This window comes from Dicentrarchus labrax, unplaced genomic scaffold (assembly GCF_905237075.1).
Source record: "Dicentrarchus labrax unplaced genomic scaffold, dlabrax2021, whole genome shotgun sequence".
Taxonomy (NCBI): Eukaryota; Metazoa; Chordata; class Actinopteri; family Moronidae; genus Dicentrarchus; species Dicentrarchus labrax.
In genome coordinates, this window is record NW_026136714.1 from 29553637 (window position 1) to 29569427 (window position 15791).

The 15791-nt window shown below is 37.3% G+C and overlaps 1 protein-coding gene across 2 annotated transcripts in view; it reads right to left on the reverse strand.

Moving 5' to 3' along the window:
* Positions 1-3751: 3751 nt before the first annotated feature.
* arid3c (AT rich interactive domain 3C (BRIGHT-like)) overlaps positions 3752-15791 on the reverse strand; it is a 97469-nt gene continuing 85429 nt past the window's right edge. Inside the window, exons 6-8 of one of the 2 annotated variants that reach the window (XM_051422318.1) lie at positions 14245-14535; positions 12282-12371; positions 3752-10229 (exon numbers count right to left, since the gene is read on the reverse strand). In XM_051422318.1, the coding sequence (XP_051278278.1) occupies positions 10060-10229; positions 12282-12371; positions 14245-14535 (551 nt within the window). In that variant the 3' untranslated portion in view covers positions 3752-10059. The remainder of the gene's footprint in view (positions 10230-12281; positions 12372-14244; positions 14536-15791) is intronic. The other variant, XM_051422319.1, reaches the window with a different exon arrangement.

Here is a 15791-nt window from a genome sequence, read left to right on the forward strand (position 1 = left end):
CGTGGTGTGCCATCAAATTTGGCCACGTTGAATTTTGCAGCCATTTTCGGCGATTTTTTGCGTTGTATTTGAACAAACTCCTCCTAGGGAATTCATCGGATCTACTTCAAAATTGGTCAGTACAGATAGAAAATGTTGCTGATTAAAAGTTGTGCTATTTGTGCATGTACATTAAAGGGCGGGACCGTGGCCGTGGCCGTGGCGTGGCATCAAAATCAGCCATTTAGATTTTTTTTGTCATTTTCTGTGATATTTCGTGTTGTATTTGAATGAACTCCTCCTAGGGAATTCATCGGATCTGCTTCAAAATTGGTCAGTACAGTCAAAGTATGTTGCTGATTAAAAGTTGTGCTATTTGTGCACGTATGTTGAAGGGCGTGTCCGTGGCGTGCCGTCAAAGTTGGCCAGGTTGAATCGAATGTGAAACTGTGATGCCATTTCCGGCATTTGGCAGACTTTCAGCATTTTTTTGTGTTGTATTTCAGTACAGTTAAAAAACATGATCAAAAGTCGTGCTATTTGTGACTATACGTCGAAGCGTGCCTGTGAAGACGTGTCAAATTCCGCCGATTGGCCATAAAACAGATAGTACTCACAACTTCAGTGTACATGGTTCAATCTCAATGAAACTTCACACGTTTGATAAGAGTCCCGCCCTGAACACGTCTACATGACAATATTCAGATATAGTGAGAGCGCCACCTATTGGCAACAGGAAGTAAGCAGTGCGAAATTTTCATGTTGTGGTCCGCACGTGTTACCACGGCACGTGACGCGGCCGCAGCACACCCTGAGTTTCGTGGAGTGCGGTGGCCCGTTCATCACTGCTTGCAGCTTTAATTTATTTTATCTTACAAAAACAAATTCCCTAAAGAAAAAATCCCTTATGAAACACATGTACTGCTAAAGACACTGCATTTTGTAGCCTCAGTCTGTTCACAGTCTTGTTTAGTGTCACAAGAGAAAATGTTTGCCCTCATATGTATATGCATGTAGAGCCAAATAAACTTAGCATCCTTTGTGCATGAATCCCTTTTGGCCAGCCTCACTTGGGGAGATCAGGTAGTATAATACATCATCATATTACATTTCAGTAAGCTCCAACTACATGTCCTCCTGTGTTCTTTCCACATCAAGAGAGAAAGGCTTTGAGAATAGGTTCACGTCCTTTTAATTGTGGTTAAATATTGAAAGTGCTGGTTAAATTCTGATATTGGCAATGTGAACACAACCACATTTTTCAGTTTTTTTCACGGAAATGTCTGTGTTTGAGAATCAAAGGATTTCTTGTGTGTATGAATTTGCAACACATCTTTTCCTTGCATGCTTTTGTCCAATTTGTTCAGATCGCAGAGGTGGGAAGTAAGTACTTCATTAATGTACTTAAGTAGCTTTTTCAGGTATCCAATTCAATTCAGTGTAATTTGTATAGTGCCAATTCATAACAAAGGTTATCTCAGGACACTTTTCAGATAGAGCAGGACCGTACTCCTTATATAAATTATTTACAGAGACCCAACAGTTCCCATCATAAGCAAGCGCTTGGCGACAGTGGCAAGGAAAAACTTCCTTTTAAAAGGCAGAAACCTCGAGCAGACCCTAGCTCTAGGTGGGTGGCTGTGTGCCTTGACTGGTTGGGGTTATTCAGGTGTCTTGAGTATTTATTTTTCTCTAAATATCTGTACTTCCTACTTGCACTTTATAAACAGGCTTACTTAAGTTTTAATGCATTTGCATGACAAAACAAAAATAAAAAAATAAAATGCAGGACAAAACAGACAATAGACAAAGACCCTGTTTAAAGTTTCAATTAGTTATCACAGAAACAGCAAGTAGAAATGTCTTTCAGAGAAGCCAAGAGAATAATTTTTACTTTTATATTTTGAGTACATTTCAGAGCCTATACTTTTTCCCTTTGCTTGAGTAAAGAAGTTGAATCAATCCTCTGGTGCAGAGTGCTTCTCCTGTTACGGATATTCCCATATGGTAATAGTGACAACTAGCATTCACAGTAAGAACTGCATCTACCAGTAGTCAGCAAGACTAATATAATTTTAATTTAAAAAAACTTACAGGCCATATACATTAAGCTGTTGGGCCACACATGGCCCATGGGCTATATTTGGTCACCCCATATAGTGTATGTAATGGGACTGTTAGAAAATAATCTGATTACTTTCTGACACACCAGGATGATCTCACAGAGCAGCCAAAAAGCAGCAGCTCACAGTCAGCTCTCACTGCTGCCTTCCTGCTGAGTCAGTCTTTCTAGATGTAACATGCTGTGCACAGGCTTCATTATGGATGGAGCAACGTTATTCTTTCTATCTGCTCACATCTCCATCCAGCACCTTCACTGCAGATTGATGCTTCACCTTATTTTATAGTAGTGTTATTGATTAGCACTGTGCTTGTCAGTGGTGCATAAAATTAACACTGTGTTATAGGGGCATGGATTTCTGTCAGCCCCTGACAAGATAACCCATTATTGGACGACTGCTCCTAATTTGTTTTTGTTTATTCAGAAGTATAAAGTAACATTCAGCCAGCGCCAATAATAAGTCTTACCTGCAAATCCTTTTCATGCCATCGGTGGCCACTAATCTTTGCTGCTCCTAATTACATCAAGATTCTCAGCCTTAATTAACCAATCTTTACCCAATTTTACCTGCTTAATGCTGCAACTCAACCAAACAGCATTAGTTCAACTGCCTGCGTTTGCTGAATATGAGTTTCCAATTCTCCACTTGTCAGAAAGCAAATGTCTTTAAATCATATGATTTGTGTTTAAGAAATGGAGATCGCTTTATTTTTTTTTACTATCATTTTATTGTCTTTGGCACTGGAATGAGAAAAGAAAAACTTTGCAGCTCTGTGTGCTCAGCCTAAATGAAAAAACAAACAAAAAAAAAACATAAAACAAACAAACAGAAAAATTACACACTATAATATAGCAATACAAATTTGTCTTCTTGTCAAACCATTCTGTCAAAAGGAAATATTCTAAATGCCTTAATTTAGACACATTTCCTCCAAATTCCGCCTTACAGATCTTTATTTTTGAAATGAGAAAAACTTGCAAATAGTTTGAGTTTTATTAGTCCAGGTTTTGAGATATTAGTCCCAATAAAATGGAGGTTAACAAATGTTGGGGATACTTTCTTTTTAAAAGACTGCAGATTTTTCTGATAATTTTAATTGTTTTCTATGTTAATAACATTGACCTTCACAGTATTTGGGTGGAGGCAAAACTCTCAGAGACAGATATCTCCAAACCTGGACAAATAAAACCAAAACTATCTGTTTAAAGAACAGCAATTTGGATATCCTTGTCTCTAATGGACTAAATGTTCATTAGGCCTAAACCCTTTTTTTGTAATTGTCTAAATTTAATCATAGAGGAATTGTACTTTAAATCTTTAACATTTACAGAAAAAGTATAATGTTTTTTGTTTTGGTTATAGGCATGAGGGCTGAGATGGTTAGGGTAAAAACAGTCAGGTTCAGAGCCATCAGAGACAGAGTAGGGGCAGAATATGGGAAGTAACGCTTGCGTAAAACGGTGTCCCTGTGTAAACTCATAGTTAGCTTAATGCTGCCAAAGTCTAACAAAACACCAAAAGAATTAGGATTAGGAGTATGTTGTGAGTAGGGTTGTGCTAAATTGGTGTACTAGCACCTTTTTGGTCCAATTCAGGTACTGACACAGTATTATAATAAAGAGGACAAGAATGGCGCAGAAGCGTTTCACTGAAGTAAAAGCATGATTTTATTTCTAAATACGCTACATGTCAAATGGCAAAACAGGAAAATCTCTTTCACCTTCTTTTTTGTACATTTTTAACCCCTGAGCATCATAATCCAGGATTCCCATAATGCACTGGATCATCTAAGATGAACGAAAGGGAAATAAAACAAACATTTAAAGCTTCAAACACAGCTAATAAAGCGTTTTGTTTTTAAAAACTACCAGCATATCCAAGCTCAAACAGCATAGCATAGCTAAAATACAAAGTAAACAACATGTTATTTGATTATACAAGTCAATTCATTGTTTTTCTGCATGCAGAGCTGTCGCTTTCTCTTTGCCTGTCTGCTCTGCTGTTGGTTATGACCTAAAAATCAGTGTGGTCACATCTTGAAAAAGTCTTTGGTGAAAATAATGCCAGTGATTCCATGCAGGGGTTTCAAAGTCATCTGAAATGTTCAATGACTGGTATTATTCAGCAGTATGTACAGGAGGAGTGGCTGAGGAAGAGGCATTCATGAGGAATAGACTAGAGAGGAGCCAGGTGTTCCTGTCTTATCAGGACAATAAAAAAAGTACACTGTCCTGACTGAGTCCTGATCCAGGGGCATCATACTCCGCTTCACAATCCTGAATTTCCATCTCATGGACATTTCAGAGCATTTTCAGCTCAGATTTGTAAAATGTATTATTGGGAGAATCTTGTTGGCAAAACAATCTCAACAATCTCCTTAGCAACTTTTAAGGTGGAATAATGGAACCATTTATAAATAATAATTAAAAAAAAAACATATTTTACCCTGACAAAGAGATGTTTCTACCATTAAAGCCAATACATATGATAATACATAAAAAAAAAAGCTTTCTTCCTTAATCACTGAAATTTTGTTTGTACTGAATAATGGATTACTTTTTGTTGCTTTACACATGCCCGACATAGTCCTTTTTCCACCATAACAGACTCCTACCACCCAATGAGTTTGTAATTTCAGTGTTTAGAGCCTCTGTTCCAGATCTATGACTGTGATACTCTGATGGTCTTGGATTTTAGTTATTCTTGAATATAGTTCATGATCAAAAATGGTAACTTGGTGACTGGACTCAAGACAGAATCACCCATGGGACACTTCTTATGAGAGTATACTATAGAGTTGTGAAGTGGGAGAGGGAGCTACTTATAGAAGTGTTTACCTGCTCTATTTGGTTTTAATAGTCTGTGTTTTTGTGTTGAGAAACATTGAGTCCTGGACAATTGAATGATTGGTCAGGTTTATGTGATGGCCATCAGTTTCAATTAAATCAACTTTCTTTGTTGACGTTTGGTACCCTGGGTGGGGAGAAGAAGCCAGTCAGAGGTACAAATTCCACAAGGTCTTTTTCCAACTAAACTACTTTGTCATTGTCTGCCAAATTACCCATATAAATATTTCCCCTAATGTCCCTATTTGTGGGGTGCATATATGTCAATGTCTTCCAAAACAAAATTACAAAAAGTCTACGTTTTATGGAACAATAATGGTCATGGTTAAAATAGAACTACTTGATAAAGGTCAGAGTTAGGAAACAATTGATTGTCTGAGAAATACATATTAGCTGCATGACCATGAGGTGTCTGTTTTGGGTCCATGTAAAACAATTATGTGGTTTTAGGCAATTGACAAATGATGATGTTGATAGTTTCCAAAATTAACTTACAAAAGGTTGCTTAAAAGTGTAAATTTGAGTCTTAGATTCATTGCATGTGTAGCTAACATGCACTATCATTGGATGTTTCTTACCGAAAAGTACCTTGGAAGTTGAGTAGTTGACATCTCTTTTTTATGTACAACAAAAAGAGTGTAATGTCCTTAGACTTCTCATCAGAAAAATTATATTTGCACAAACACAATTGATTTTTTTGTACTGTTTACTCAACCAGGAGACTTAAATAGTTCCAACTGAGACTTGGCTAACAAAGTGAAATTAAACTGGACTTTTACTTTTAGAACCCTGGATCCCTAACATTACTTCTCCCACTTTGCAACTCTATTAAGGTCTGTGGAGACACGAGTTCAAGACAACATGAGTAACACCATGTCTGAAACAACGCTCCAGATTTTCCAGATTAGAGAGCTCTGTCTAGTCCATCTCCCTTGAGGAAGTGATTAGTTTCTTGGACCTTTGCTGTATCTACGTGCAGAATTGATGATTGCTAAATAACACATTTCAAGTAATCACGAGAACCACCTTGTGGTTGTGGTTGTCCTCTGCTGCACGATTGTGTTTGTACAATTTCAATATGACCATCTATACATATAGTAACACAATATATTATTAGCTTTATCACCAGTAATCAGCCTGGAGCACTACATTGTCATCAGTCATAGCATTTAAAATCGAGAACTGTGAACAATCTGCATGAAAATTTCCTCACAGTGAAGAAGAAGACGACAACTCCAAAAAACAAACAACAAGTCGGTTCTTAGAGATTTATCAGTAGTGAAGCTCTAAATGTTCATCCACTGGGGAACATGATTGTGCTCAGTAAATAATGTTAACCTGCCTGTTGAAGTGATTGGGTTGCCAGAATAAAGACTGGGAGGAGTTTTTGGTTAAAATGACATTGATAGAACTCTGGCCAGTAGTTGTATGTATTGTAAGTAGTGTAAATATTGACCACACAGATTGACAGACCAAATAGTTGAATACTGGAAATTGCAAACCTATTTTTTTTTCCAGGAATTCTCCCCAAAATCTATTCTCTTTCCTGGAAACAAATACCTGCAGGATGCCAGTATTTTTTGGAATGGGTTCTCATGTTTCTATGTGCATCTTCACTTACTGAAGGCTGGCTTATTTCCTGAAACAAAACCTCCTTCACATGGCCTGCACACACCTGTTGTAGCTAAATACTTTTTTAGCTTTCATTTACGTTTCCAAAATGGCAGATTGGAGCTTAGCTGCGCGGTGAAAGCGCACTGCAAAATTGGTAACAGAGGAGATTCAACAGGAAGAGTTGAGCAGGGAAGTTCATTCTTGACTATAGCCTGCCCGATACTGGATCTTTTTAGGTTAATACTGATATCTATGTTTGAGAAAAATCCAATATAATTGCCTATATTGTTTTTTTTTTTTTAAACACACAACTAAATGTGGTTCTCAAAGTGTGATTAACATATGTAGTGAGTGGGCCACATTGCTGACAGGACAAATTTAAAATCAGTCATTGGCATCTGTTGTTACGAGGTGCTGTCTTCCTCTTTATGTTCATGTTTTCTTGCAGATTGGATTTGTTTTGATAAGCATCCCTACTGTGTCTCACATAAGGCTGTTTTGTTGTGCCGGCACAACACCTAACATAAAAAGCACTTGTTGCTTAATTCTCTAGCATAATCTATTATTTATTCTTTGACTGAAAAGCATTTTGTGTTCACACAAATACATGGATATGAAACACCATTAATATACTGGCAATTGAGATTGTGGACATGCTTTTTGGCACATTTTATAACAAATGAGGTAGATGTGTATCAATAAAATATTCCCTTTGGTATAACCATACAAAATATGAAAAAAGAAAAAAAATCCAGTGATCTGTTGAAGTAAAACATTGATTTTCAAGTGGGTGTACAATACAAATAAATGAAATTTATGAGGTATATCTTGTATTCATGCTTTACTATGACTATATACAAGTAGACTGGTGAGGTATCTGCATTTAAGAAAACTTTAATAAAGGGTTTACAAATAAAATGGTGGCGCTGAATGCACGGTTTGCAGGATCGAATATAAAACATAATAAATAAAATCTGCAATTAAATGCTTTAACAGACTTAATAAAAATCCATAAATCGTCCAATTGGTTACAATTTCCCCTAACAATAAAGAAAATAGTTAATATCTTCATGAAAGCAGAGGGAAAAAAAGAGAAAAATTAAAGAAGCTCTCTGATGTTAGACACAAGTGCATTAAAAAAACAACAACACTATTCACAACATAAACCTACAGTGTGATTTCCTATAGGCTTCATGTCTTTGTATGTCCTGCTGTCATCTCCTGTATTTTTTTTCACCTGCTGCCTATACGCTGAAGTGCTCTATTCTTCCCTTTCACAGTAATTTCTCTAACAATTCAATGCCATGTGAGGACTCTCTTGATTAATTTTTTCCCCAGCCAATATCAAATCAGCTTTTTGCTACTGTTTTATTATGTTAACTACCGCCACTGGTTTCTACATGGTGGTGGTCCTGGCTTTAGTCAATTTCTTTAAAGAACAATGCAATCGCATGTGATGCAGCTCTGACATACTTTTGTAAGTATGTCTGACCGCAACCAGTGGAGCAATGATGTTGATTGCAATATTTACGATCATGAATGAGGAAAGCACTGGACTGGAACAATGCTTATCATTACGTCAGTTGAACCTGTCATTGTCTTTGTACACTCTGGAAGGCAGAGAGAACAAGATTCTTGTCAAGGAAGATATTCTGTGGTCTTGACTAACAAGCTTGTTTATGATAATAATTTATTCTATGATGAAAACAACGTGTTCATGTGATCTCGTATTGCCAGACCCTTCTCCACACTGTGTTTTAGCGCTGCACCACATCTAGAGAAAAGTCTGGCCAAAGCCATTATCATTTTGTTGCAGGAGATAATAATTGTGTCCCAAATTCATATTATAAACTAATCCTTACTGTGTCAAAAAAATGTTTGAATGCTTTTTTTTATGTCCCAAAATGCAATACACAACGTAATTTTGGGGCAAGAAGCCTTGCTGCCATTACATCCCTGTGGCCAACATCATTACTGCATTTAAAAAGTCTCCAGTGGCCCAAAATTCTTCCTCATATACCACCAATATCTGTATACTGTATATATATATATATATATGTAATATTTGTTTTAACAAATATAACATTTCATGTATTTCCTTACCTGAGCCTGGAAAACCTTTTTTTTTTGTTTATTTATGTGTGACATTATCTAAATGTAAAGTTTATGAATTAATGGGTGCAATCTTGGTGTCTGCCAGTTCGTGTCTGGGATAATGTAAAAAAAAACACACACACACACACACACACACACACACACACACACACACACACACACACACACACACAAAAAAAAACCATGGTTCTCTGAAGTGTAAGTAATATATCTATGATGTCTAATTTCCAATGGTGTTCTGAGCTCAGCTTAGTTGACTGTGCACATGTGCATTTCCACATGTTCTTCAATTTCTTTTATACTGTGTGCTATCAACGTTCATTTATAGTTTATAACATTTAGGTTATTAATTGTACAGCTATTTTGGAGTAATTTGATACATTATCATTTTTGGTACTTGACCACTAAAGCACAATAAAAAAATCCCATCTTGCAGAGGGAAACTGCATCCAAAGTTTTAAATGATTACAAACTAATGACACACAGCAAACCTGGGCCAGGGTCTGGGACTCTGGGCTGAATGGGTTGGAGTGATGTGTGGTTAATGTGATCTTGATAACTTACATATATACAGTATTACTATACAATATGGGACTGAGACACACTGTTTGTTACAAGTGAATAGAGCTATGTGTTAACTTTAACCTTGTTTGCTTGGCTCCATTGCTTGTCACTTGTCACAAGTCTCTGATGAGACCATACTGACTCAGCAGTCTGACAGCTTCTATACAATACATGATGATTTCCATCGGATGTGCTTTGTCTGTTTGTATTCCTGCTATAATCTTTAGGTTTGATCATTGGCGCTTAAGATCAGTGTAAATGCTGGATGTGATAAATCAGCATAGATTTGTTTTCTTCTTTGGTATCTGCTGTAAACAGTGAGTTTCTGAGGTCTGTCAGTAATCCTTCAAACATCATCAACAACTGTAATTTCTTGTTTAAGGTTAATTGTTCATGTTTTGATTGATGCACAAGAGGAAGTCTTCATTTGGGTTCATCCAGGTTGCACCTTATGGTGGACAACCACGCTTTTCAAGTGTTCCACACTGAACTGACGCCTTTGAATACATGAAAAACAATGGTAACACACAAAGATTAAATGTCCTCGAAACACATTGCTAATTCAGAGCAGAAGGACCAGGGATAAGGGGGTGGGTAGATCTCTTTGGTAAAGTATTCTGTTTGTAAATACAAATTTGCTGCTTCTCAATCTGTTGTTAGCTGACCAACAATGAATCTGATCAAGTGGATGGAGAGAGAAACCACCTTCAAAAACAACTGCAGTTTATCTGATGATGATGTCTCCAACTGCTTTGTGGTTTTGAGAAGAAAATAGATCCTCTGCCTGATGAGGTGAAAAGAGGAAGTGAGGGTGAAACTCAGGGGGAGGAGTTTCTGTGCCCGTGGACTGAGGAAGAGGAGGAGGATGAGGAGGAACAGGAGGGCTGGAACTGTGTGGGACTCGTCCTTCCTTGAGTCTGACAGTTACTGTGTCTCCCATGGTGTCCTGTCATTGCTGCTATGGCTGACTGACGAGCAAACAGGACTCCTGTGAAACAAGCATCAAGTCAGCCTTAAACTCCACACTGTCCTGGCATCAGTTCTTAAAGGACCATGCCATTGCTTTTTTATGTAATTTACTCTACACTACTGTCCACCATTGTCTTTTTTATACCTTCCATGCAGCCATTATTTTCCACTAAATACAGTGTAATAAGAAAACCTAATGTGTTACCATTGCATGGTAATAAAGTGCAGACTTTATTTTTATTTGAACACACAACCTCCACATATTCAAAAAAGCCCAGGTCCCCCCTCCAATGTTCACCTCAAACAATGACTGATGTTCCCACTCCCTCATAGATCTGACATTGCTTTATCTTACTGCTAGTCTACGCAGGATGCTTTTCAGCCATGTTTTTCAGTTGTCAGCCTCACTTTTAACCAGTACAGCTCTATGGCAAACCCTTTTAACATTTAATAGTGGTAATTGCACCATTATCTAATAATATCAACAACTGCAAACAAATAGAATTTTGAATTAAAGCCATCGACACTCGCTATTAAAAATGTTTATTCTTGATATAAACAATTAATTTCTTACTAGTGGAAATTTTGACTATCTTAATTGTAATCTTAATCTTAACGCTTACCATTGACTTCTATTCAAACATTTAATTATGACATGTTATAATTCCAACTTGATGTATTCATAATGTAATAACAATTACAATTCTAATTAATGATATCTACAACTCTGTTCTCACTGGTCAAAATGTTCATTCTTGATATAACAATGTTCATTGTAGATAATCATAATCTTTTACCATTGACTTAGAAAAACTGATTTGTTGATATGATATGATAATGAAATTGTTGATTTCTGAAATGACAAGGTTACAGTTCCACTGTTATTCTTACTAGTCAAAAATTAAATACTCAAATGTATAGTTAGACCACCCCCCAAGGGACACTGGGATGAATAGGCTGAAAAAACACATTAGACTGCACTGTTTCATGTTTTTACAAACAAAAATGGATTCTGATAGAATAATTAGAAAGAAAGCAAGAACTTTAAACAAGTGGTGGCCTAAATGTAATAGTATCAATTCTGACTACAGCTACAATTTTAGAACGTTTTATATTATAATTCTGTATATTACAACTTGTACTACTGGCTACTCTGTAAATATGATCTATTGCATATTTGTCTGTCCTGGAAAATAGATACCTTCTATTTCTAGTCCTGAGACTTCTCTATTTTTGTTGTATTTTGTGCAGATTGTAAAGGCTGTATAAGTAAAACTTACTTGACTTGACATGACTATGCTAGCTTTGTTTAACAAGCGATCAAAACTTCTGATTCAACTGCTGAAGAGAGTGAATAAACTTAATAAGGAGTATGGTCTGTGCCTGCTGTATTTGAAGTATTCTGAGAACTTATGATTTAGTGCTATATTAAGAAAATTGACCTGAAGTTAATAACTCTGACAAAAAGACATAAAGAAACCAAATAAACCAATAAAAATGTAGTGTTAAAACTAGTAAATACCTTTTGTACCTTTGAATTTAAGACATCTAAATTCTACAGTACCTGTAGTATTATATAGATAATACAAAGACAGTCAAGAGTCATCTAACAGCAGTAACTGGTATATTTCAGCAGACCCAAAAACAGATTGAAGTGAGTTTCAGCTTGTGGCAGGATGAGCTGAATCAAGTCAACACTCTGACTGAATACTGGCTCTCGGAGAAAGAACTCAGATATGATGTGACAGCCACCAGGCTTATACCCTGACATGAATGGCCTATGTTAAAGCAGAGAGGCAGTAATTACCTCAAGACACGAGCTACCTACCTACACACCCACACATACACACACTCTAGGCAGGAACATAAGACAATAAGCCCTATCGACCTCGAATCCACAGGCCCAATTCTGAGATATTTAACTTTTTTAACTCTATTGGACTGCCACTTCATTACGATGGATTTTATAGCGAAGACATCAAATTGCGTAGAGGACTAAGCACCAGGGTGCTGCTATAACTTATTGAATTTCCTGCCTGCAATTACATCAGCAAACGGCCCCTCTATTTACCTGTGTAGACAACTCCATTTATTTCTATTGACATGTTGATGCTGCTAATGCCGCTGGTAGACAGGTTCAATGCGGTCTCTTGTCTATCATCTGTCAAGAGAGGAGGCAGAGAACGAGAGAGAGAAAAACTCAATATGAGCATTTAGAAAGGGAACAGAAAAAGCAAGAGGAGCGTCCTGGTGGAGTATTGGTGATAATTCAGTGAGTGACAGGATAAGGAGACCTTTATTAAAGAGTTCTGGGGAAAAAGAACTGTCAAAAGATGTTACAGCCATTTGTGCGTGGCAGTTATGGATGAATCGTATAGATGCATACAGTTGGAAAACTTGGCTGAATAAATGTGACTGGTTCTTAAATAACAGTAATGTTTTAGGAAAATGGACAAACATTACACACACACACACACACACACACACACACACACACACACACACACACACACACACACAATAATCTCAGTGAGCTGCTGTAATATCAAACCATCTGTAAACACAAATTTATCTGTCTATGTGCATCAAGGTGGAGACAAATAATAGTGTTTGGATGTAATCTTTAAATGACGTGTTTCTGTGTGAGGGCCAGAGCCAGACGACCAGTGTGGGAATTAACCTGAGAAAGATTTTCACTCATTTTTCCATCACATATCAAGTGCAAAGCCTGCTATTATGACTAATATGAGAGAGGCAGTGATGCAGACAGAAATGATATCACACTTGAGCAGATAGGCCCCTTATTCTTCCTTTAGCCTCTATCATTAAGTCATATGTGACGTATGGCATGTCATGAGCTGTGCTGGCTGAGGCCAAAGCCCAGCAATACAGGCATTTTTACTCATGACAAGCTGATTTCTGCCTGTGGTCGAGAATAACTGTTATAACATCTATGGAGCTGATAGTTCTGTCTTTTGGACCACATTGTGAGTCTTTCGCTGTTGTTAAAATAATGCCAGCCTTTCCTATAAGATAAGATCAATAAAGGTACATCTTATCTTACATCCCATGAAAAAAACTAAACCAACAATGTCTTAGTCCATCTCATAATACTTTCTGACTTCCCTGTCTGTAGCACACAGCCCCAACCATTGGTTCCTAATGAAGACATAAATCTTTAAAAACACCTAACAAATAGAAATTAAAAAAAAAAAAAGGTTAATTAATTTCCTAAAACAGCTGGCACCTAAAACCGTGAGCATTTTATTAATTCACATTTGGTGCGCTAGTGAGTATTCGGGGCAGTAGGATGATGTATGTGGGATTGAATCAAAATAAACGACAGTGTGTTAGTTCATGGTAATGGAGGAACATGTCACCCAACACTTGTTAGTTAAATATATTCACTGTTGGTTTGGGTCTTTTCAGGAGATAGATATTAAGAAAAATATTGTATATCATCAGACTGTGTAGGAATAAACTTGGGAGCACTTTATTGCCTGTGAAGTGTATAAAGTGTAAGGAAGGGGACACAGATGGCATTATAGCATGGATTTTTTTCCCCATTTGGATACAGTACATGCAGAGGAATCAATAGACAAAACACTCTTACATGCAAACAGCACCATACTGAGCTTCAAACCTGAAGAATCTCATTCTGTTACTAACTTTTTTTATATATATGATAAATGGACTGCACCTATATAGCACCTTTCTAGTATTCCGACCAGTGCCTAAAATGGGCCGGTACTCGTCAGTACACACCAGATCTTTGTCCAAATGAGCACCCTTACTTCTTATTGAGTACTGCCACCTCTTGCTTGGCTGCACCCACCATTGTGGTCACCTGTATTTTTTCCCAGGGGTATACAATAAAGGTTGTGAAATACTTTTCATGCATAGCCCAAAACCCCCCTAACTGCTAATCAGAAACGGAAACTGATTCACTCACCAATATTACAACTAGAGAACACAGAGAGAACATATTAACTTCACACAGATCAGTGTACTTAAACCTCCTGTGAGTGTCTCACCTCTGTTGTTGAGTTTGATATTAAGGGGCAGCTGGGTGGCCATTGCCAGCAGGTTCTGCTGCAGGGCGTGCTGCACAATCCTCTGCTGCTCCTCTGCCACAAACATCATCTTCTTTTCTGGTGGTTCACTGCTCTCCAGCTTCTCTCTGAGCTGCTCCAAGGCTGCTACCTGGACAGCCGCTGCTGCCTGGGCTGCTACTGCTTGGGCGGCCACAGCTGCTGCGCGATGGCTGCTGGGTAACATTGAGAGGGCCCCTCGGCTGGGCAGGCAGCTGGCCATCATGGGCTCCTCTGGAGAGTAAAGGACTGTTAAGAAGTATATCTAGTATATATCTGTCTCTAAACACAAGTCTGGGCCACAATAACACAACTATACCATGCAGTCTTCTGGAGATGTTACCCGACTTCTCACTTGTTTAATTAGCTCAGAAAACAGTTTCCCAATGACTTTATGGTCTTAATCACTAGTTTCAAGTCTTCTTCCGTACAGCTTGATGTTTAGTAAATTATGGTCCAATTTAGAGTGAGTCTGTCCAGCAGAATGCTCCAAACTCAGATCAAACTGTCAAATAAGACAGTGCTGATCAAATATGAATCAAGATTTACAGGTTAATGGTTTACACTTGGTATAAACACATTGTACTACAAAAATGTGACATGCATTAAGAAAGAGATGTAGGTTTGAAATATTCACAGGACACAGTTTTACATCTTGACAGCTTGTCTTCATTTCAACATGCTTTCTGGTCAGGTGTTTTTTAAAGGCCACTAGTAGTTACTTATACAGTAGTAGATTTTTTCAAAGATGGTTTCTGTCATTTTAGGTAGTTCTTTGGTGTTAATTTTTCTAATTTGTTTGAAATTAAGGGTTTTATGTCATGATTGACAACTGAGCCTTGCTCACGACTGAGTCAGTCAGGCATATGGCTGCGATCACTACTGTGCAGACTCTGAATATCTAAAGATCTAGCCAGGATGCCAATGTGTTTACCATGTGGGGTAAATATGGTTTTGCACGTGTTGATTTATGTAATACTTTCTTTTGGTATTGCTGACTGGGGCCACAGTTGTAGTCCATATAGGGCCCTATAATGACCAACAAAGGCACACAATGGGAGGGTGGACCGTGTTCTAGGCCTACAGAGGGCAAGAGGATTGTTTAAATCAATAATGCTTGGTCTCAAATGCAGTCAAAGTTTTTGTGTGAAGAGAAAACCATATTATCATCACTGTTTTGTTGTTGCCGTTTACATTACTCCTGTCACAAATTCAAAAGATGCACTGCAGAATTATTTCCTGGGTGTATACGTGTTTATGTATATATTTGTATAAATAAGTGTATATATAGTTTTATTGTATTTTATGGTAATCTAATATAAATGTAATTATCTTTTTTTTATGTATGTTTTTTATGAAAGAACTGCAAACATTCAATTGGTTGTACAACCAATGTCCTATACCCTGTTTTATAGTGATAAATACATTTGCAATATTTCCTTGATCCTCATGCTGGGCCCACATAATGCTGGCTGATTTTAAATATATAT